The 24,779-nt window shown below is 32.6% G+C and overlaps 1 protein-coding gene across 1 annotated transcript in view; it reads left to right on the top strand.

Moving 5' to 3' along the window:
• LOC129231248 (tyrosine-protein phosphatase 99A-like) overlaps positions 1-24,779 on the top strand; it is a 161,990-nt gene that overhangs the window by 131,554 nt on the left and 5,657 nt on the right. The window contains exons 16-23 of the mRNA XM_054865527.1: positions 2,299-2,433; positions 7,815-7,949; positions 9,822-9,973; positions 11,557-11,692; positions 15,495-15,659; positions 16,682-16,852; positions 16,940-17,068; positions 17,155-17,426. Coding sequence (XP_054721502.1) covers positions 2,299-2,433; positions 7,815-7,949; positions 9,822-9,973; positions 11,557-11,692; positions 15,495-15,659; positions 16,682-16,852; positions 16,940-17,068; positions 17,155-17,426 — 1,295 coding nt within the window. The remainder of the gene's footprint in view (positions 1-2,298; positions 2,434-7,814; positions 7,950-9,821; positions 9,974-11,556; positions 11,693-15,494; positions 15,660-16,681; positions 16,853-16,939; positions 17,069-17,154; positions 17,427-24,779) is intronic.

Here is a 24,779-nt window from a genome sequence, read left to right on the forward strand (position 1 = left end):
ATACAGTAAACTTTGATTATCTGTTGCCTTAAACCATTTTAACTTTACAAATGCAAATCAATTTTTATATGTTCCTTGGCTTTAACCTAACCCCTTTACACCTTCTTACGTCACGGGTCCTGGACTGCTTGAAACCTGATTTTTAGATCAGCTCTACTTACTGCTTTAGATATACCCTACCTACTTACTGCTTTAGATCTACACTATTTACTGCTTTAGATCTACACTATTTACTGCTTTAGATTTACATTACTTACTGCTTTAGATCTACACTATTTATTGCTTTTGATCTACACTATTTATTGCTTTTGATCTACACTATTTACTGCTTTAGATCTACACTATTTACTGCTTTAGATTTACATTACTTACTGCTTTAGATCTACACTACTGAATTTTAGATTTGCACTACTTACTGCTTTAGATCTACACTAGTTGATGCTTTAATTACCCTACTTGTGTGCCTAAACAAGTAACCAGACCAGTCTGTTCGAAAAAAATCCCCTTTCCCTTCCTTACACATGTTTGGCGTGACCTAGCTTGATTTGTTTCATTAAATATGTTTGCAGGATTTTGCTTACATATGTGTGTAATCCATTTGCAATAATGAGAGATCCTATTTTTGCTTTTACTTGCATTTATTACACATACTGCTATCACTTTAGCAATAGTTTAAAAGTATGCAAGTGTTCAATTGTTTTAAGCTATTGTGGACACTAGTATCATTTTTTACATCTTTTGCGGATTCTGATCCACGGTGGTTACCTTGCCACCCTGCTCCGTGGATAATCAGGAGTTTACTGTATATGTTTTTGTCTTGATCAATTTTTCTTTAAAAAAAAAATCCCTAACTTAAATTTTGCTTCATAATGAGAAGCAATATGTCATGAAAAAAATTTATTATTATAATTTCTTGATAGTAATGTGCCTGAAATTAGTAATTAAATAATGAAAAAGGCCCTTTAATTATTTCATCATATCTGTGAACTTTAACTAACCTCTGGACTGCAGATATTTGCTTTCCTAAGCCAATGTTAACTGTCCCACTGTCATAAACACTTTTTTCTAAAGTATCCTTTGTATTGTGCTGCTATCAGTGAAACTACTCCCATGACCTTGCCAATGCACTAAGGTGAAATTGGAAATTGGCCTTGACAGCACTTTCAATGCTTCCAAAGAACTTCATTGTGCACTTTTCTGAAAAGTTGTAGCATTGGGAAACAAATCTCATAAGTTCTCCTAAGCTGGTTAAGGGTTAAACATTACTCAGCATGTCCCTGTTTAACCTACAAGACCTCTATTTTCTTAACTGTTAGTTCTAGATACATACTTCCAGTTTCAAAACTGGTCAAAACGTGATGCCGAGTTAAGTTATTGAAAGTTTGAAGCTATAAAAGAATTTAGTGAAGAAATATGAAATCTAACTTTTTATATGGCCCCCAAATCCCAAAATTACATTAAGAAAAATCACAATCCTAAAATGACAAAAATAATAAAAAAAAGAAAGGAAAAGAAACATTTTTACAACCAAAATTCAAGGAGATATTCAAGTTCAAAATTCTAAGAGAATGTGCAGAAATTGGGTGAGAAAACATTACCCTACCAGATAAATATGGATTATCATAACTATTGGAGCAAAAAAAGTCTTTATTTATCCTGTTCATCGCTATTGCTAAACTAAAGTAAATGTTACACTTTGTTTAAAAACTCTCTACAAAAACTCCTACATTTTGAGGGGGGGATATATATTAAGTCTCTATATGGTCCCTGAAAACCAGGAGTGCAATGAGGTATAAGTCACAAAGTGCAGCAATATCATATCTCAGTGAATATTGATAGTACTAATGAATGCCCTTTGTTTATTGTTATATTATTTTTTTATGCTTGTGATTTTTTTAAATGTAACTTTAGGTATAGGGAGGCGTATAAAATGTTAATTTTTGTTGTTTTTTCTCTAAAATTTTTTTATTACTTCAAATTTTCGATACCTTAACTCTGCATCTCATTTCGACCCTTTTTGCTGTTGAAAGTATGTATCTAACTTAATAAAATAAAGGTTTTGCAGGATAAACAGGACACACTGTATGTAACAGCTATTTTATTATGTTTGAACTAAAGTCTCTGGGATGATATTCAGTGCAAAAGTGTTTATTTATTAATTTACGTATATAGTTATTCTTGGTATTGGAGTTGTTCTACTGTATAATAAAAAAGAATGAAGCCTCTGAACATTGTATTCCCCCCCCCCTAAACATGGACTTCATTTTTCGCTTTGTTCTTCACACTATATTTTTTCAGGGTTACAGTGAACCAAATGCATATATAGGCACACAAGGACCGTTGCCTTCAACATTTGATGATTACTGGAGGATGATTTGGGAGCAAAAAGTTTTTATAATTGTTATGATAACAAACCTTGTAGAGAGAGGAAGAGTAAGTGAATTTCTAATTATGTTTATTCTGTGTCATGTGGTATTATTAATAAAATGGGAAATATGAATATATTTATATTTTTTGCTTTAAAAATCATAGTTTTATAATTTGATGATGTGCTATTAAATTAAATTTTAAGACGTTAGGTGAATTAGGGCATGAGATTTTTCAAAAACGATATGAGTTGGCAGTTTGTAATTATAATATTTTGATTAACAATGTCTATCTTTACAATGTAAACCATTAGTAGTTACAACATTTTAAAAAAATTTTGCAAAAGGTTAAATACATTTTTAAAGTACTTGTAGTTCATTACTTGTTTTTACAAAAACTTTTTTTTCTATTTAATGCTCCCCTCCATCCTTATTGTAGTACATACACAGCCAAATTTAGGATTTCGAGGATGACAGGCATTAGAAGTGATGGGGCTCCCTCACACATGTATTTTATATATAATCTCATATATTATTTCTCTAACCTGTTTTTCTGTCACCACCCAAAATCTTCCTTATTCCTTAATCAAATTTCATAATTTACCCTTCATCTAAAGCTTATTATAATTTTAGGTTCCGACTACAATTTTAAGTATTACCAATAATGTTTATTAACAATTAATACAGTAACTTATATTTGTTTAATTTTACTTTTCATTTTAGAGCTAGAAAAAACGATTTATAGATCATTACTCAGTAAAATATTGCTGAAGCATTTATACCATTACTGTTAATTGTACCAATTTTGAGGGGGGAGGACTGTTCACCCCCCCTCGAAGAGAATAAAATAACTTAACTACACCATTAACTAGATTTTAAGTTACTTCTTCAGAACATAAGTAAAAACTAAAAAAAACGAAAAACACGCACACATAAAACATAGGAATCCCTTTGATTTTGTTATGAAAGCAATATTGCAGTCAGGGGTCAGTGCAAAAAAATACATAAAGCTAACAAATTTTGAACTCAAAGATGCAAAATGTCACAGTTCGTTCATTAATACTTCTTTGATAGAAAGATTGAAGTGATTTTTCTGTTTTAATACCCTCTTGTTTTAATTATCATAAAAATCTTTAAAAGTAATACACAGCATTATTATACCATTTTGGTGAAATTGTATAAGTTTTAGTAGTTAAGGGGCTTAAAATGCTAAAACATATATTTTACCACCACATTAGAAGTAAAATATAACATAAGATTTATATATACTTTAAAGAAGAATAATCGACTTTCAGGCTTCTTTTAAAACACTTTAAAGGAACCTCACAAAAACTGTTTAACAAAACATTATAGGGAGGGGGGCACTTTTGACTTTTTCATGACCCTCCCAAAAACTATTTCTGCACCTGCCCCTGATTGATACTTAATTAAGTAAATATTGATAAAAAAATAATATCTTGTTACAAATAATATGCTTGAAACAGAAATGAATGATACATAAAACGAATTCTTGCTTTTTTTTTATTTGTAATTGTTTTCTCACCTTTCGCATTGGAAACTTCTTGCTTCTTATAAAAGTATTTCAACATTGTTGTGCTTTCATGCTTCATTTTTAAAGCAAAAAAATAAGCACTTCAATACTAGTTTAAAATATCAACTCGGAAACCAGCTTAAGAACTCCACTTTAAAGTTTGGTTACCATACACATATAAAAACTGAAAAGGACCAGGCTGGCATCTACGTTAGAGTGAAACCTTTCTTATTAAAACTTTAAAACCACCACCTTTCATTCTGGGGAAAAGTGCTGCGGAAATGGTAAAATGTAAAGAAATGGTTTGCAGGAATCTAACTATAAGCTCTTACAGAAAAACGGTGTTCTTAGAAAAGGAGTGCGGAACTAGTTTCTCAACAATTATAAGATGTCACTAATTTACTCTACCTCAAGGAACCTCACATTGCTAAGTGTTATCAATCCGCCTAGAGGAATTTTTTTTGAAAATAGTCAATTCACATTTGAATAGCGATCAGCGGTGGTGTAGGGGTGTAAGTAATATGTAACCCAGAGAACGTTTTCTCATCAAAAAGTTCTTCCAAAAGAGCTTGGAATTCTAAAGGGACACAGCCAAAAGCGCTTGTGTTTCTGCAAATACATGCATTCATAGTTCTCTTTGATGACCCACCCATGCTTTTATCTCTTTTAGACCATGCAGGAAGTCCCCTGAGTATAAGCACAGTTTTCTGAAAAGGGGAAAGCATTTCACGATCACTTCCCATATGGAAAGGCTAACCAAACCTGCTTTCGGTTGGGTCCCCGTAGTTGTTGTGTGTGCCCCGGATCCCACATGTCTAAATTGGTTCCTGTTTGACAGCAGTAAAAGATGAGATAGAGAGAAAAAAAGGAAGGGAGCCTGATTTTTTTACTTTTACTTTTTTTATTTTGTTGAAAAGAAAACTTTTTTCTTACATATTTTCAAATTTAAGATTTCTCCGGGGCCCCTCAGAACCTTCGACCCCTAGGCAACTGCTTACTTTGCCTATTTAGTAATCCAGCCCGGAGTGCATAATATTTCTAGCTTTGCAATTTTGAAGTGTGAAGCAAATCTAACTAACGTTATTACTCTAATAGCAAAGTGACCATAATAAGACACTTTTGTAACTGTCACATAGGTCACAAGCAAAATCTCCAATAGGTGGGAGCAACTTACGAATGTCAGTTCGTGGCGATGTCACAATGTTAGGTTGCAGTGATAATGATAAACGTCACAAATGCTATTGAGGTCACCTAGTGGTGGTTTCATGACATTACAGCAGTTGTAACAACGGTTGTGTGACCCATTTGTGATCTTCATTTGAGGTCACATTGAGACAACTTTTATTCATTCATATGAAATCTTTTCTATTTTCCAAAAATTAAAAAGAAGGCTTCTCTAATATTTGAGCTCACTGGTTTCAAGGTCCATACTATTAACCCCTACACCATGGATATAATATACATAATATACAGTGGCTCCCAAAAGTTGTTCGTACACCTACGACTTTCACTGAAATAGGACCCTCTCCATTGGTTAGAACTAATATTTCGGAATAGGTATTTAATTATAAGATCTATGATCAATTTTCAACAAAACTACATGATATTTAAAAAAAAAAATTTAAACTTAATTTTTTAAAAATCAAAAACCAAAAAGTGCCGGAAATTTTATGTCACAAAAAACTTTGAAAAATGTCTACATATATTATTGAATAATCTAACTTTTTATTAAGTTACTATTTAGTAGAATATCATGCAGTATCAAAAACACCTTTTAAATGTCTTGGAATAGATTTCATTCTTTTTTATGTCTTTTTTTGCATAATTTCTGAGTAAGTGTTCAACCCTATTCGAGTCTTGCTGTTTCTAGCTCTATTTTCGTTTCAAAGCCATATTCATAATCTAGCCTCCAGATATCTCTAAATATGTTACATTAAGTTCAAATCTGGAGATTGAAGGGTATTTTCTAAACTTTAGGACAATTTTTGAGGCACTAGACACAAACGTTGAAAACAGTGTGCTTCTTATGGTTATTTTGATAAAAAACAAAGTTGTTTCTGATAACCAAATTTTTGGCTAAGAGTTTAAAATTGGTTTTTAAAACATCTAAACGAACAGCATTAATCATTATTTCATCAAAAAATTCCAAACTACCAAGTCCTAATGTTGATATGCACCCTCGCACAAGAACACCTTCACCGTCCTGATTAGCTGGTCCAACTGAGTTCTTAAGATTAAGTTCCTAATTTTTTCTTCTACTTACAATTATACAAAAATGTTGAATTTATTTTTATCTGAAAGAAAGACGTAATTCCCAAACATATTCAACTTATTTATCATTGATTTTGCAACGAAAAGCATAAGCTTTCTGTTTTTCACATGGCCAAGAAAATTTCTGCGGGAAGAAGTCTCATTTAATCCAGCAAATTGGAGAACTTGGCGAACAATTTTAGGGGAAAATTAAATGTAAAAATTTTCATTTAACTGTGCAGAAACTTTTACAGCACTCAAATGTGTATTTTTCATAAATTTTTTAACTGTATATCTCCGATCACCCTTTGTCAACTTTACCGGTTGACCTTTTCTTACCTTATTTTCGGTCCGATTCCTTTCTTTAAAGCATTTTATCAAGCACTTTATATAGAATGGAATAAAAAACCTAATTTAGAGACATTTCAAACCAATTTAGCGCTACTGTGAGGAAAAAATTCAAATTTTGAATGGTGTTTGTGGTTTTTTACGAATACCAGCCATTTTAAAGTAATAAGCACAATATGAAGGAGTAAATAAACAAAAAAATTCAAGCCAAGTGATTTTTAAGGGTCAACACAATGCAAAAATAATAAAAAAAGACATATGATAGTTTAAATGAAGCATTCATTCGAAAATATTTGAGTGTTCGATGACTTTTGTGGTATATTATTTTTCTTTCTTTTCGTTTTTTGACTCATTTCAAAAAGAATATCCGTCAATATTTTTTAAAAACTACAGGGTTTTATTTAGAATGACATAGGAATGATGTAAAAAAAATATTGAACTTCATATTCAAATTCAATTTCGCGTTATTTTGGTTTTACTAAAAAATTTCAAAGTGTATGAACACTTTTGGGAGTCACTGTACATAAACACATTTGTTTTAAAATATGCATATGCATTTTTTTTATCTTCATTTTACTTATTAACGATTGTTACTCTTTTGAAAAATGCTTTTCATAGTGAAATAAATAACAACACTTGAAAAGTTGAGTTTTGGAAATTTCTGTGCTTAATGCCTGATTTTTTGATTTTCTTACTGCATAGAGTTTTTTCTGGAATGGTGAGTCTATTACTGCCATAATGGTTTTTAAATGGAAAGTGTCAGAAACCAGAGTGGTTAAACAAAAAATAAATAGCATAAAAAAGGGGCTTGTTTGTAAATAACTGGTAATTTTGCAATGTTACTAAAAAGTATAGTAAAATCAGTGGCCAGATATATGTAAAATTATAAAATTTGTAAGCTACTTTGTCTCAAGCTGAGCAGATTTAAGAGTTCGCTGTAGTACTATAAACAGATTGGAAGGTACAAGGAGCCAAATGCCAATGTAGTGAGTGCTCTAAATATTTTCTTTTCATGCACTTAATGTAAAAATAAATGAAAACTCAATTTTTTAAATGCTTATTTAAACATTTTAATTTTAAAGTTACTATAACAGTTTTTGTGGTTTTTCTTATTAATGTGAATGCACATGGCAGGACACTGACAATATAAATTGATATGCTTTTGTATGTTTTAAAACTTATTTCAAATCTTGTAAGCATAAAAACTGACATTTAGTAGCACCTTTTGGTTACCAAAAAAAAAAAAATAAAATAAAAGACAACTACAATTTGTTTCTGTGCAAGAATAAACATTGGTATACTGTCTTTTGTATTTTCAGAGAAAGTGTGACATGTACTGGCCTAAAGAAGGTGCAGACGTTTTTGGGATTATTCAAGTAAAATTAATACAAGAAGTTGAATTAGCTACCTATACTATTCGAACATTTGTGATTAGGAATTCTAAAGTAAAAAAAGTAAGCTTTATTATTTTATTTTTCTGCAATTATTAAAATCACATCTGTTTTACTAACCAGTAAAGTAAACCCTAAGGTAATTATTTTATGGCCCTGAATAATAACAATAAACTTTGGCAGAAAACTCATTTTCTCTGAAGTTTTGGTTCAAAACGTTATTTATCTATATTATTTAATCATCTCATCATTGAGACTCAGAAATTCAAATTAGAAACAGATTTCTAGTTCTAGGTGATTTTTAGGTTGAAATAAATTGAACCCAGTGAATTAATTCAATTGTTTTGTAGTAAATTAATAGAACATGTCCACCTGATTTAAAATGGCCCCCAATTTCTAAGAAGTTACAACTTTTCAGAGGAGTGTGATGATAGTTGATAAGGTGAGCAATCGTGATTGCTCTTGGAAAATTTATAATTTGTACATTTTGAAGTCTAGCCATAATGTCGTAATGTGTCATCAATCATCCTGCAATTAGATTTTATTTAACCATTTGTGTAGAAGTTTCAGGCATGTGGATTTAACCGGAAATTTTAAGTTGATTACGCTCAGCAAAAAGTTGTAACAGCCACACTGGCAATTTGGATTGCATAGATCTATGGCAATTTTCTGCATTTTTTGTATTTTAAGTTAAATAACTTGTGTTGTTAATTAAATGTTATTCTCTCTGTAGAACATTATGGTGGTCCAACATTTTGAAGGTGAAAATTTTTTGTCCTTACCTCCTATTTTTTTCCCAATGCATTAGAAAATTCATGGAACAAAATTTTGTAACATTTACAAAATATTTAGAGGTAGCTCAAAGCAGACAAAGTTTGCATCATTGCCAAATAAGGCATATTGACAAAGGACCAAACTAATTTGAAATATAATTGCTATTTCCATTAAAAGGAAATAATTGCATTATAAAATTGCTATTTTATGTACACTGTTTTAACATTAACCATAAAATATATTGTGTAAAGATAAAAATGTTTTTTGTAAGAGGGGGGGGGGGAGGGGTTGCAATTTTACAACTCTGCAGGAATAAGGCTTTGTTCACAAGTGTTTGTGCTTTAATTCAATGATACTCAACATTAGCAAACGCGATAGCATTTGCTTTACTGGAACAAAAAAAAAAGTTATCTCTGGAATGTTAACACCACATTATCCAGTGAAAATATAAATAATGAACATGTTGTAATCATATGTTTATAAATATCATATGAAATAATCAAAAATACTAACTTCCAGAATACCAAACAGTAATCAAAAGCAAAATCGGAATGTGTTGAACACACTCTATTGATCTTGGTTGATAGTAGGGAATCTTTTGATCCGACTGAGGTTGCTAGTTGCTGGAGGTCTCTAATAATGCATGATTGACTACCATCTATATTAATTTTTGTACAAAATCTAATTCATCTAAACCTCTCTACCCTCTTTCCCAGCATTACAGTAATCAGTATAAAATTACATATTGTTATGTATAATCATTTGTAATCAAAAATATTGCCTGTGCTTTTTACATTACATATTTCATGTTGATGCTTCTTTTCTTTGCTTAAATGTTCGAGTTAATTGAAGATGTTATCTTTAGTTATTTATTTATTTATTTTTTTTTTTTTTTGCTGTTGTAGAAAAATAGTTATACTTTGTTTTTCAGAGAAAAAAATATTTGCCAAGAAATTGTTTTAGCTTTTATAATGAGTAGAGAAACTTTTAATATCTTTCTCTCATGCAAGAAATTATGTTGCAGTGTGCATTTTAATTCAAAAATTCCTAAAATGGGTTTGAAGTTAATATCCCTGCATGATGTACGTATTTTCTACTAAAATATTTTTATCTCTGCACAATTTATGAATAATTATTTTGTGACCTTACATCCTTTCATAGAAAACTTCAGCTGAACGAACTGTTTACCAATATCACTATACAAACTGGCCAGATCATGGTGTTCCAGAACATCCTCTACCAGTTTTAAGTTTTATTAGGAAATCTGCTTCTGCTAATCCTCCTGGAGGAGGTCCTGTTATAGTTCATTGCAGGTAAAATGTGTTTTAAAAATTCAATTTTTTCATTTTTATTTCACCTAAAATTCTTTCTTTTTTTTGCTTTAAATTAAGAAATACAATTCTTGAACATTTTGTTATTTAAAACCAAGGCTAAAATAGGTATTCCATTTTAACAGTTAAATACAAAATAAGAGAGAGAGGAGGAGACAAAAGAAAACCTATATCTTAAATGTGGTGAAGACACACTTGCTATTCTGGGAGCTCTAGTTTTTGGTCCTTAGTTCATAAAAGTTTTTTGCATCAAATTGGTTCTCAAGTCTTTTTATATAGGGGCCAATATAATAGGCCAATTGGCTCTTTTATTCCATTGTGTTGTTTTGTCTTTACCAAAATAGTATTCCTCAAATTCAAAAATATCAGATTCACTACATGAATCTAAATTTTCTTCTAAGCATGAGTGAGGATCACTATACTGTTCTGTGTCAACTTCTTCATCATCATCTTTAATTAGGGAGTCCTCATTAGTTGAAACCTCAGCTAACAAGGTCTGCAACCTCTTCATTTCATCTTTTTAGCTTAAATAGCAATGCATTTCACAATCTCTTCGTTTACATTCACAATCTGAAATGAAAAGCGCGAGCATTCGCTCTTGGCCTCTGAGGCCTGAATTGGAGTTTTTGGAGAAAAGGTGGAATGTATGTTCCTAAAAAACATGTGGTCAGTATGTAGGTTATCCATTTCCGTTGAAAGGGTGATTTTCGGCAGTGTAGTTTTCTAATGACCGGTTTGAGAGTCCCAGTGCAAGTCCTGCCGGGTTAAATGATAAACAATCAAGGACTGCATCTTTCCCTCCAATTTGATGCTGTAATGCTTCTATTTTCTGACTGCTACTCATTATATGCATTTTCTAAATTTAAATGTTCACTCGACACTGATGAAGCGGCTGGTTTTAATAGTCTTGAAACAGCTGTTTGCCAAGCTTTTTTTTATAGCTTTCATTTGCAATGCTGTTTGTGTTCTCTTATTTTACTACTCATATTTTAGTACACAGTTTGGACTTCATAAATATGTAACTGATTTCTAAATTTTATATTATTTGTAGGGAACTCATAAAAATTGAAATAAGCTAATGAAATATGCAATATTTGTTGTTAATTTGTTTATCACATTAACTGTTTGACTACTGAAATATTTGTTTTTTGCACTCAACTTTTGACATCTCAGAGTGACTGTAGCACTCTGAGATGTGTCACAATGCAACTGCTGCTCACCATCTTAGAGCATACGTTGACACAGAGAGGTTGAAAACTCCCCCTTTAGATGTGCACTTAGCATTGAATTTTTTAAGAGTTTATTTTCTACAAACATTTCTTCAAAATAAAAAGTGTTTATTTATGAATAAAAAAAATAAGGATGATACAATTTCATGAAGAAAAGAAGGCATCATTGTTTTAGTTTTTACTTCAAAATTATATGACAAACAAATGCATTTCTTTAAAGTATTAAAATCATAATTTCTAAAATGCATAGCTTTCATTCTGCACATTATAAGATATATTATTTTAATGAATATATTATTAATATTTATGCATTAATTAATTAAATTTTTGTTTAAGTGCTGGAGTTGGGAGAACTGGAACATACATTGTTATTGATGCAATGATGAGGCAAATCAAACATAAGCAATCACTTAGTGTTGCAGGTTTTCTAAAGCATATTCGTCAGCAAAGAAATTTCCTTGTGCAAACAGAGGTAAACCTTTTAATAATTTTGCAAACAATGTAGCTGCAAATGAATGATAACATTATTTAAGCACAAATTGTAAAAGTATTGCAGATACCTGTGTCAGAAATACAAGAGATTATTTTTATAGATATTTAATAATATAAATATTTAATATTCTTTTTATAGATAATATATTGAGCTTATAGAAGTAAGATATAAATTGATCTTATAAAAGTTAAAAATATAACTGAAGTTAAAAAAAAATCCATCTCCTTGCATAAATTTGAATTTTGACATCTTGATTTCAAATTATGTTTTACTCAATCACTAGTTGTCATAGACCCTACTCTTTGGGACTCTTGTTTCTACAAATGGCTCCTATTGCAATTATAATTGCAAAAAAAAAAAAAAAAAAAATCAAAATATAAAAAATCAAATGCCAGGGGCTGGGTGTAGTGTGCTAGATGCTGTTTTTGTTTTAAGATCAGTGTGTAAAGTCAAGAGGGTCAGGTATGAATAAAGTTGATTTCGGGTGTCATGATTCCTATTGCCCAGGAAAAGCACTCTTGTGTGGAGACCAGTTGATGTCAAAAGTAACATAGAACACCAACTTCAGTGAAGTGAGGACAATTAGCAATTCGTGATTGCCCAAAAAAGTACCTGAAGGCATACAAAAGTAGTGACTTAGAAAATAGACAGTAGAGTAGAATTAAAAAAAAATAGTATAAACCAATTTGAAACACCCAAGGAAAGAGCCCCTATCATATAGTCATAGACAAGAACACGATAAGGATGTTAGTTTGTATGCTTGTCAAAAGAAACAGAAGGAAGAAATCACATTGTTCTTAAACTATGAAGCAGAATAAAGAACTAGAAAATTTTGGCGGCAGCTAAATGTTTCATAACTGAGTAAGAAAATTAAAAGCATGGGATAAATCTTCAACAGTTATTGTTTCTTGGAAATTCATGCTTAATTCTAGTTTTCTTGTTTTGTTGCAAAATAATTCCAGTTTTTCATATTTATTTTTCTTTATTTTGCTTTATAAATTTTGAGTGATTTCATTGTTCCCATTCTGCTTATAAAAATAATTGGGATACTATTTCATTCTTCTTTTGTTTTCTGTTTTTGATTATATGACAGAGCTGCAGTTTATCCACATGCTTTTGCATTGTGTGCTATATATTTTATATAAAACATTCATTGTAACATAAAATACATCACCAGCTCAGTTATTCCATCCAAGGACTGCAGTTTTGTGCTTTTTAGCACTCATCAGCCTGGAATAGGAAATAACTGTGCTGGAGGCGGAAAACCTCTGAAGGGAACCTAGAGAGCCAAACCAACTGGTAGCTAATGTAGAATTAGCGCACCAAACGAGTGACTACATTATATTGCGATGTATTCTATGCATTTCTGCCTTTGCCCTGGCTTAGGGCGATAACTTACTGCAAAATTCATTATAACACTTACAGTTTATCTACAGTCACCCAAAATATAACTTTTTAAAGCTATCCACAATTCTCATTTGTATTTAAACCTCAATATACAGTATACTTTTGATATCACGGAGTCGAAGGGGTGGTAAAAATGTTTTGAGATATCGAGTGTTTGAGATAACAAGGTCATAATCTTAACAAAATAATATTCTAAAAATTAGTCACGATAGTTAAAAATAAGTAGAAAAATGTAATGAGAGTTGAAAAGAAGTCTTAATGCAATAACAAAAATTTTAATTTTTAAAATGAGCCTAAAATAATCAAGAAAAAAAGAATAAAAAAGAACACTCTAGTGACGTAGCAAAATGTAGTGATTAACCATCACTAAACTTACCAAAGACTTAGATTATCAAGTTGCAGAATGATTTCAAACAAGTTTCGAGCACATCAGAACAAAAGAAGTAGGACAAAGAATTGCACCATTCCCTGTGTTTCTAAAGGGTTTTCTGTTCATCTCCCTTTTTTACGGAGGTGGAAATAGAGTCAAAAGGTCCATCCAACGAAATGGCGTAAGAAGGGGGAAAAAGTTTTAGGTAAGTTGTTTGAGCTTCTCATGATTTACATTTTCTGACACCTCCGGGCTCTAGAACGAAAGTGTCAGTTGGTAAGCTTATACGAATCATTTCTAACCCCTGAGAAAAATATTGAATGGTGTGAGAAATTTTTAGAAACATTCCTCGAGTTGCTTCGTGACAATAAACTGTGGTTTTCTGGAAAAATAATAGTTGATTTTGAAAAATATTCAACATAACAAGGTTTTGATTAAAATCTCTTTGACATATGATTGAAAAATAGTATTAGATAAATATGCAAAATCAAGACGAAAAATAATTTTTCGTCATATCAAGGTTTTCGAGACATCAAGAGTATACTATAGTTTTAAAACCTATTTCAAAGTAAATTTTTCTGATAGGAAAATTTGTCTTTATAGCATCTGACCCCCAGGGCATATGTGTATAAAAATGCAAAAAATTCAAAGATTTTATAAGACTGGAATAACCTCAGGTATTTTAGGAAATGTTTCCAAAACTATGTGAATGTGTGTTAGCTATGTGTTAGCTATGTGAATGCCACTAATATATTGGTTACTTTGTAAAGGGCTGTTTAGTAGGTGTGCTAATCATTACCTCTGACACAGAACAATTATAGTTGGTTTAGTCCTAAATTCATCAAGCCTATCAAGTTTCTTTGAGGAAGGGTGGAGAGGGTATATGCTTTGTGCATATTATATTGGAAAACACAGTAAAACCCACTCCTACATTTATGTAAGTACATTAATTTCTCAAAGCCAAGAAGGCCAATAGACCTTCCTGAATATCTGAATAGTGGGCCTGCTTAGCCCACAAAAATGGAGCCATCGGCTACAAGGCATCTCTGTCTCTACAATTTTGATATGAAGCTGAAGAGGAGAGAGATTTTCTACAATCTCCTGCTCCCATGATCCCCTATGTTGATGAGAGTAAAATTGCTAAATTGCTTAAAATCTACTTTTTGTAGTAGCGTCTATTTTATAATAAATTTTTTTTTTGTATCATCTTCGGTAAAAAGCCCTTGATGGAAATAATCCTACTGTATAGCAGTAGATATTGTTATGACTAGGGACATCATTTAGTAGTTTTTATGAAGTACTAAAAAATTAACATCCAACTTAATTGTTCATCTTTTTAATTTTAACCAACAAAAGAAGTTGCTGTTATTAAAATTTCAGTAAGTTATAACTATGCTCTGAGCAGATTTATGTTACATAACATTGCTATATGACAATGATATAGTTAATTTTTAGTTACAATTTTAAAAAATAAAAATGAAATTGGTAAATAGAATATTTCATTACTTAAAACTGTTTTTTCAAATCTTCAAAATTTCCTTTCTAAAATTTCAAAATTTCCTTCTGACAAAAATTGCTCGTTAATTCTCCAGAATAAACTCAGCTTTTGCTCTTTCCATCCATTTGTTGAGTTGTTTCGCTTAAATCCTTCAATGCACATTTGCATTAGCACTTTTTTTTCCCTTCAGGATAAAACTATTTTATATGCATGTATGACTTCTAAACAGAGTAGTTATTGAAAGTGTTTGTCATTATATGTATTGCAATTTATGTATTAAAAATATTAATTAGTAGAAGTAACCCATATTTATTAAATATCACAAATCCATAGCATTTCCTAAATGAACTGCATTTTAATTTTCATATGCATTTATTGTAAAGTGTATTGCATATAGAATATTGCATGTGTCATTGAGTTTAAGAATGTAATGCATTTAAAAATCGGTTTTCTCTGTCTGTAAAAATCTTTCATCTCTGTTCTTGCTTGAATGTCTTCTGTTTCAGGAACAATATATTTTCATCCATGATGCATTATTAGAAGCAATTGAAAGTGAAGAAACTGAAATATCTACTTCAAATTTTACTGAATATTTCCAAAAACTACAAATATCAAATAGTGAGAGTGAAACAAATGAAACTAAATCACCTCTGCTTGAAAAGCAATTTAAGGTAAAAAAAGTTGTACATTTATTTTGAAACATTTCTATCATTTACTTTGATTTTGATGTTATCTTTCCATTACTTTTAGTTCCTAAACTTTAATTGATCCATTTGTCCATTGTTTTGAATTTTAGCACTATATTCATGCATTTTTCATGATTGTTTTCATTCTGAAGATATTTTTCAATTACATATTTAAAGTAATGATACATCTCCTATTAATACTAATAAGTACAAAAATATGATCAAAAGTGACAACCAGCAACAAGCTCTTGGCTGGTTATAATCAATTTATGAATCCCTAGTGAAGATCAATACTACTATGGGAAGGTAAAGCACAGTATCGACAGAAATGCGTTGAGACATTTGAAAGAAACACATTTTGCATTCCATACCAACAATAGGGAAATAAAGGAATTAGCCTTTTTTGTATGTTTCATTTAAAGGTTTTAGTTTAGGGGAAACCTAATGAGCAAGCTTGTAGTATGAAGCTAAAGTGCTATAGATGACAAAAGTGCAAAAAAATGAAAAATGATAAATTGCAGATATTGTGATTTATCTTCCCTCAGCAGAATAAGCCATCTACCTCTTTGCTTGTTACAGCTTTTTCCAGTAAGCTCTTCCAACCCTATTGAATTTGAGTAGCTTAAAAAAATGAACTCTGCTCCATGCAAAAATTTTGCCCAGCAATATCTTTAAATTTTATAAGTTTAAACAACTGAACCATGTCCCCTCAGACTTCTTTGTTCCAGATTAACATGTGCAGCCTTTTAAGTCTGATATCTTAATCTTAATCTGAATCAGAGAGTCCCCTTGCTAGCCTAGTAGCCCTCCTTTGAACCCTTTTCTAATAAAGTATTATCTTTCTTCAGATAAGGAGTCCAAAACTGAACAGCAGCATGTTCCAAATGAGGACTTAACAAATTTTTATGTTAATATGTTTCTATCTTATTTTTCTTATAATGTGTGTTAAAAATTGTCTATTTTCTTCACTATTATATATATATATATATTTTAAATTTTGATTTTAGTTAGTGACAAGTTTTAAACCAAAAGACTTCAGCATCATTTCAGCTACCAAATCTTGTAATCGAACTAAAAATCGCAATATAAACATTATTCCAATTGAATCATACAGGGTACATATAACACCCAAGCCAGGAAAAGATGGATCAGATTACATAAATGCTAGTTTTTTGCAGGTATCTATTTTTATAAAACAATATATAAATGCATTGTTTATTTTTTATATTCGTTTGAATTAAAAAAAAAAAAAACTTGTGTTTCAGGGATTTCATAAACTAAATGAATACATTGTAACTCAACATCCAACAATCGATACTATAGCAGATTTCTGGCAAATGGTATGGGACAACAATTGTCAGACCATTGTTATGCTATCATTTGTAGATGAAAAGGTATTGTACTTTTTTATTTAGTTTTAATTTTCTTCTGAAGTTTTCTTACTTAATCAATTTTTATTACACATTACTGTCATTTTTAGGAATATCCATGTTATTGGCCTGATGAGGACCAAGAAAATGATTATGGAACTTTTAAAGTTAAAATGAGTGAAGAATGTAGTCAAGGGTGCTTTGTGACTAGAGACTTTATTCTGCAATCTATGCAAGATGATTATGAAGTAATATGTCGTATAATTGAGTGTTCTGGTTGGCCAGAATGTTGCTCTCCACTTAGTAGTGTATATGATCTAGTCCGTTTGGTTCAAGAGTGGCATTTAGAATATCAGAATGGTCCAATGGTGGTTGTAGACAGGTAACTAGTTTTATTTAGTTCATAAATGATTCAAAAATGAGATGATTCAAATATAAATAAATAAAATATTATTTTCAGCAAGAAATGTGTTTTGAAGTGCGAGATCGGATAGAAAAGTATCCAACCTTATGTTTTTGTGGAAACCTGATGCATATGAATCAAGCGCTTTTGCTTAGCTGATCTTGAAACATGCGAATAGAGGAATTTTTCCCCATCCATTTATAGCATCAGTTGCTGTCAAGCAGCATTTGACTGAAGTTGTGTATTGTTTGTTTTAATTTTGTGGGAGACGACTGAATAACTGGAGCAGTGCTACTGCATCAAATTTTGTCAGGAGTTGTGTGGCAGTCGAGGAAACTGTTCAAAAGATGCAGACAGCTTTTGGGGATGATTTTTCAGCACATATCTTGCATTTGATTCAGATTCTTTTTTTTTTTTGCAAAAAAAGCAGAATTCTGTGGTTCAACAGGTTCCTAATTCTCCTGATATGGCCTCCTGTGACTTCTGGCTGTTCCCTAAACTCAAGAGCCTTTTCAGATTGCTTTAACCATGGTAGAACCTCTGGAAAAAGTGTGTGGAGTCCCAAGGAGACTATTGCCAGGTTTCCAATCCTTCAGGTTTACCAAAGTTTTTTCTTTGGACACAGGTCAGATACTTTTCTAACTGACCTTGTATAGTAGGAATCACACTCTGTTTGTTATTCTGAATTTGGCTTTAACTTTAAGAGGTTTTTTGTCCAATAATTCTGCTGAATTGAGTGATTTCAAATTTTCTGCTACAAAATAAAACTAATAACTGTTACAAATGTATTCAAGAATGTATTAATAGCAGGGGTAGGAATTGTCCTAAAAATCCTAAAATTTAGAGTTTTGTCCTAAAATTCCTAAAATGCTCATTATTATATTCCATACTTGTACAGAGAAAGAAATGAACCTAAAAATGAAACTCTTCATGATGATATACCTATATTTTAGGATAAAATGAACATGCTAGATCCTAAGAAATGATCTCTAAAAAAAAAAAAAAAGAAAGAAAAGAAAAACCTATGCTGCTGCTGCCTTTTTTCTGGGGGGGGGGATGCATTTAACCATAACATATGCTCAATATAAAGCTGTTTGTTTTATCTACACTTTTTAACGTTTGCAGTCATTCCTCTTCTGCAAAAAATATAAAAAAATAAAATAATATGCTGCAGAGGTTGCAGAATAAAAGAGTTAGGAGAGGAGAATAGGATCTGATATTTTTGATTTTTCCTGCATTCGAAAAGAAATGAAAAATATGTGAACCATGTTAGCAGAGCTAACATGGTTTACATATTTTTCATAAGCTCCTTAACCTGGTTAACAAAGTAACTTATGTTTGCATACTGTGCATAATTCTATGAGCAAGCGAGTTGAAAAACTTTTGCTCCACATTGCTCTTCTCTTTTTCTCTCATTGGAGAAGCTTTCAGTGGCCACCTACAGCTGTGGTCTTTCTCTTCTGCTTCCCTGGTCCAGTATTAAAATTCACCTGCTTTGCATTTTCTTCAGTTATCCTTCTTGTAAAAGTCTGAAATCTGTAGCTTTCAGAGCTTATCTTACTCGCCTCCCGCCATTCTTGAGATGGCTTGCATAGTCCATTACAACACATGTCTCTTCTCTCTTGTCAGAGTCGAGAATTCCTACAATAAACTTTTCCTGATGTTTTCATTATTTTATCGAAAATATACAAATACAAATACAAAAGCGACGACCAGCAACAGGCTCTGGGCCCAGCTAGACTAGTCCTAGTCAATTTACAATTCCCAGTGAAGATCAATGGCCCTCTTAAAACTATCTACTCCCTTGCTCATTACCACCTCTTCCGGTAAACTATTCCAAGGTTCCACTACCCTGCTATAATAATAATTTTTCCTAATATCCATGTTAGCCTGAGATTTAAATAGCTTAAAACAATGACCCCTTGTCCTGTTTTCAGTGCTTAACTTCAGCCCCGTAACATCTTTCATTTTAATAAATTTAAACAACTGAATCATGTCCCCTCGGTCTCTTCTTTGCTTAAGACTGTACATTTTTAACCTTCTAAGCCTGGAATCATAGTCTAAGTGAGAAAGTCCATTTATTAGCCTTGTAGCTCGCCTTTGAACCCTTTCCAATACATTAATGTCTTTCTTAAGATAAGGAGACCAAAACTGAACAGCATACTCCAAATGAGGTCTTACCAAACTTCTATATAAGGGCAGAAGAACTTCTTTAGTTTTGTTTGAAATAGATCTATTGATAAACCCAAGCATCTTATTGGCCTTGTTACTAGCAATGCTGCACTGTTGGCTAAACTTTAAATCCTGACTTATTAAGACCCCCAGATCAGTAACTTTGTCTGCCTGACTAATGACTGAACCTTGCAAATAATAACTTGTACACTTATTTCCATGCCCTAAATGTAGCACTTGACATTTCCCAACATTAACAGCCATACCCCATTTATCAGCCCACTCCGTAATATGATCTAGATCCTCTTGCAGCTGTTTTGTTTGTTCTTCATTATCTACAGTCCCCATAACTTTGACATCATCAGCAAAACAATTCATGTTCCCAGAAATATTTTTGTGAATATCGTTCATAAAAACAATGAACAAAACAGGCCCTAACACTTGAGGAACCCCACTTAAAACCTCACTCCAATTAGAGTAATTTCCCCTTACAACTACCCTTTGTTTCCTTCCGGTCAGCCAGTTTTTTACTCAAATGAAAGTTTTCCCTCCTATTCCTATATCAGCTAATTTGCTAAGTAGAGCAACATGCGGTACCTTATCGAAAGCTTTTTGAAAATCAATGTAAACAACATCTACAGGCTTTTTATTGTCCAAAGCCATGGTAACTTTGTCATAGAAATGTAATAAATTAGTTGCACAAGATTTGCCTTTCCTGAAACCATACTGAAAACTAGTCAATAGATTATTAGTCTCTAGAAAATTTACTATCTTAATTTTTATCAATGTTTCAAAAATTTTGCAAACCACCGAAGTTAGACTCACAGGTCTATAATTTCCCACACTCCCTTTAGACCCTTTCTTGAAGAGCGGTGTAATGTTAGCCAGCTTCCAGTCCTCTGACACTGTCCCCGAGTTATAAGAAGCATTGAAAATATTTACGATACAACTGCTAATTCCTCCGCACATTCAACTAAAATTTTTGGATAAATATTATCAGGTCCCGGAGCCTTAGTCTCTTTAATTTTTTTCAAATGAAGTAAAACGTCATCCCTGGAAAATACAAAGTCCTCAAGCTGTACTATAGCTTGTGTCTTGTTGGTGTCAACTGTTGAGATACAGTTATCGTTAAAAACACTCGAAAAAAAGTTATTAAGAACATTAGCAATATCAATATCGTCCTGAATTAAAATTCCGTGCTCATCAACCAGTGGCCCAATATGACTATTTCGAACTTTCCCCGAATTAGCGTATGCAAAAAACCTCTTGGGATTCCTGTTTATGTTATCTGCCAGTCTTTGCTCCAACTCTCTTTTCTGAATCCGTACCAAATACTTAAATTTTCGCCTTGCCTTACAATATTGGAGCCTATCTGCACTGTGACCAGTTTCTCTAAACCTATGAAAAGCAGCTTGCTTGTAATTTAGAGCGTCTTTACCCGAGTAGCATCAACTCATCGGCCGATCATCGGCCGATCATCGAAATCCGATCAAACTTTGATCGGTCGATGATCGGCCGATGATCGGATTCCGATGAGTTTTCATCGGAAATTGCTCCAATATGTCTCATCGGCAATAGTAGAATCCGATCATCGGTATCCGATGAATTTTGCTCCCTATACCGATGAGATTTGGAGCAATATACGAGCAGTGCTTTTCCGAGGCGATGAATTTTGGATGAAAATACGATGAGATTTGGAGCAATATACGAGCAGTGCTGTTCCGAGGCGATGAATTTAGGATGAAAATACGATGAGAAGTAATAACAACCGCGATATAGGGACAAGCAGGAGGAAAAAAAATTAACAGTGGTAATATGGGTCCGCCATCTTGGATGATCACGTGACACTTCCGCCATCTTTAGAACTTTCAGAAGGGATATTTTCGGATGACGTCATGTGGGACAATTATTTAATATACTTTAATTTCTTTTAATAACTTGATTAGTTAATTTCTTATTTAACAACTTTTGATGAACGTGATTCATGAGCTCAATCTAAGTCGCTTTAGCCGGGAATCGAACCCTAGACCTCTGGAATACAAGATTCATACGCTAACCACTAGACAAACAACGCTCTCTCCAAGGAGGAAAATAATGTATTAAATGGAAAATCATTTGTGGCGCCATCTATCGGGGGACAAGGCCATGACAGATTTCTGAACGGAAAGTGAGAATTTTATTCAGTGAATATACTTGTGGCGCCAGCTAGTGAAGAGTCGGAGTCGATCATTTTGCCCGCAAACCGAGTCGGAGTCGGTAATTTTGGGAGTCAAATTGAACAGAATGGAATTGTTTTGGAGATAGAGAGAAATCATTCACGAGTCGGAGTCTCATTTTGTTCGCAATTCCAGTGAGGTGATCGGGGTTGGAATCGTGGAGTTAAAGTTGAATTGATTTTGCAGCAAATCGGAGTAAACCCTTCCAAAATCCAGGAGTCGGATTCGGAGTCAAAGTCTCAGTCATTTTTCCTCCGATTCTCAACCCTAAACGTTGATCCGTATAGCCTTACGTTTGATCAATAGTCGGATATTCGAATAAAAAAACTTATCCTATTTTAACAGTTGGGAGATTTCCAAAAATTTTAGATTGGGAAAACTTTTATCGGAAAATTTAAACGACCTACTTTTTTTAAGATGAAATGTAACTCGGCAAATTTTCATCGGAAAATTTGATCGTTGCGATCTCTTTTTCCGATGAAATGTAGCTCGGCAAATTTTTATCGGAAAATTTGATTGTTAAGATCTGTTTTTCCGATAAAATGTAGCTCAGCAAATTTTCATCGGAAAATTCGATCGTTACGATCTCTTTTTCGGATGAAATTTCGCTCGGCAAATTTTCATCGGAAAATTTGATCGTTACGCTCTCTTTTTCCGATGAAATGCAGCACGGCAAATTTTCATCGGAAAATTTGATCGTTACGATCTCTTTTTCGGATGAAATTTCGCTCGGCAAATTTTCATCGGAAAATTTGATCGTTACGATCTCTTTTTCCGATGAAATGCAGCTCGGCAAATTTTCCTCGGAAAATTTGATCGTTACGATCTCTTTTTCCGATGAAATGTAGCTAGGCAAACTTTCATCGGAAAATTTGATCGTTACGATCTCTTTTTCCGATGAAATGTAGCTAGGCAAATTTTCATCGGAAAATTTGATCGTTACGATCTCTTTTTCCGATGAAATGCAGCTCGGCAAATTTTCATCGGGAAATTTGATCGTAAGGATATAATTTTCCGATAAAAAACAGCTCATCGAAAACCGTTCTCGGATTCTGATCACAACGATATCAGCGTGAAATACGCGATGAGTTTAGGAGGAGTCGATGATCGGCCGAGCAAAATCCGATGAGTTGATGCTACCTGGGTAGTTTCCCTGGAGAACCACATTGGCCAAATTTTAGTATTGACACCCTTTCTCCTAAAAGGAACGTGATCCCCAACCGTTTTCGCTAGCTTTTCCTTAAACTCTGCCCACTGAAGATTCACATCGCTATTGTCCAATCCAGAAGAAAAAACTGCTTTCAAACTCTGCCTAAGTGCCACAAAATCAGTATTTCTGAAATTGGGCACAAACCTAAAATTCTCTACTTTGTGCGTATCAAATTTAATCCCAAACCTAATACTGTTGTGGTCACTGTCTCCAATGTGTTCCCCTACACATAACCCCTGAACAGAACCTTCCATATCACAGAAAACTAGATCCAAAATCACGTCCTGTCGAGTACCCCGAGTTACAATTTGATCTAAAAAACAGTCACCAATTACTTTCAAAAATTCCTCTTCTCTGCTATTACTATGGTAAAAATTATTCCAATCAATTCCTGGAAAATTAAAATCTCCCATTATAATGACTGACCCCTTGCTTGAAATGTCACTAATAATACTAAACATCTGTTCATCTTGACCCTGGCTTAAGTTTGGTGACCTATAAATGTTCCCTAAACGTAGTTTATTTCCCTTATTGCTCATCAACTCCAGCCAAATCATATCAATCTCATTTGGTTTATCATTAATTACCAATTCATTGCAAGTTAAAGTGTCTCTCACATAAAATAAAACCCCACCACCTCTTTTAAATACTCTATCTTGTCTAAACAAATTATACCCAGCAATAGATAATAAATCATCATCACTTTTGGTAGCCCATGTCTCAGTAACTCCAATAATATCCAACCTCTCATCTATAATTATGCTTTTCAATTCTTCCATCTTGTTCCTAATACTACGAGCATTTGTATAAAAAACCTTAAGTAAGCCCATCTTACTTTTATTTAATGCTGCACGATTATTTGAATCCCAACAGTTAAAATCTTTTTTCTTATTAGCCACCCTATTTCCGTTTCTACTAAAATCCAAATAGTTAATACCCTTTCGAATTCTGCTCCTAAAACCATGCCCCCCATTCCAACTTAGTTTTTTGATTCTGAAGCCTCTAAAACCAAACCACTAACCATTTTGACCCCAGTAGAGCTCAGATGCAGGCCATCCCTAGCAATCCAATCGCGTTTACATTTACTCCACACATCAATAAACCTGATACTACGCTTAACGCAAATTTCCTTGAGTATCAGGTTCATACACCTAGCCCGTTTTGTTTAACCAACTCTTATGCACTCCGTACCTGGGAAGCAAACCAACCAAATAATTTTGGATCTTGTGCAAGCAGCTCCAAGTATCATCGTAACCAGAGTTTCACCAAACACTGTCCTAAAATCTGGAGCCATTTAACATTAAAATTGTATAGCATGAGCTTGGGACTTTGAAAAAGTGACGTGACATTCAGAGTGTTGTGAAATCCGGGCGTCACGATAATGAGGTTCAGCTGTACTAAATACACGCTGTACTGAATATGGAAAAAAACTGAATTGGTAACTTTGCTGTTGCAACATACAGAATTGATCCAGATACTGTATGTTGGAAAACTCGAATTCAGTGTGTGGAGACATTAAAAAATAAAATTTTTGTTTTCTTTAGTCAAAAATGATACTATCTGGTGTAGAAATTCACTAATACAACAACACTTTAAAAAGAGACCAAAGTAAAGATTAGTAATATTAGTTTATCTGTCCTACTTCAACACAATATAAACTGTTATAAAACTCAACTAAATGTATGTATGACATTGAATTTTCATTAAACAAAAGTAATTGTGACAGATTTACAG

The sequence above is a fragment of the Uloborus diversus genome, chromosome 10 (assembly GCF_026930045.1).
Source record: "Uloborus diversus isolate 005 chromosome 10, Udiv.v.3.1, whole genome shotgun sequence".
Taxonomy (NCBI): Eukaryota; Metazoa; Arthropoda; class Arachnida; order Araneae; family Uloboridae; genus Uloborus; species Uloborus diversus.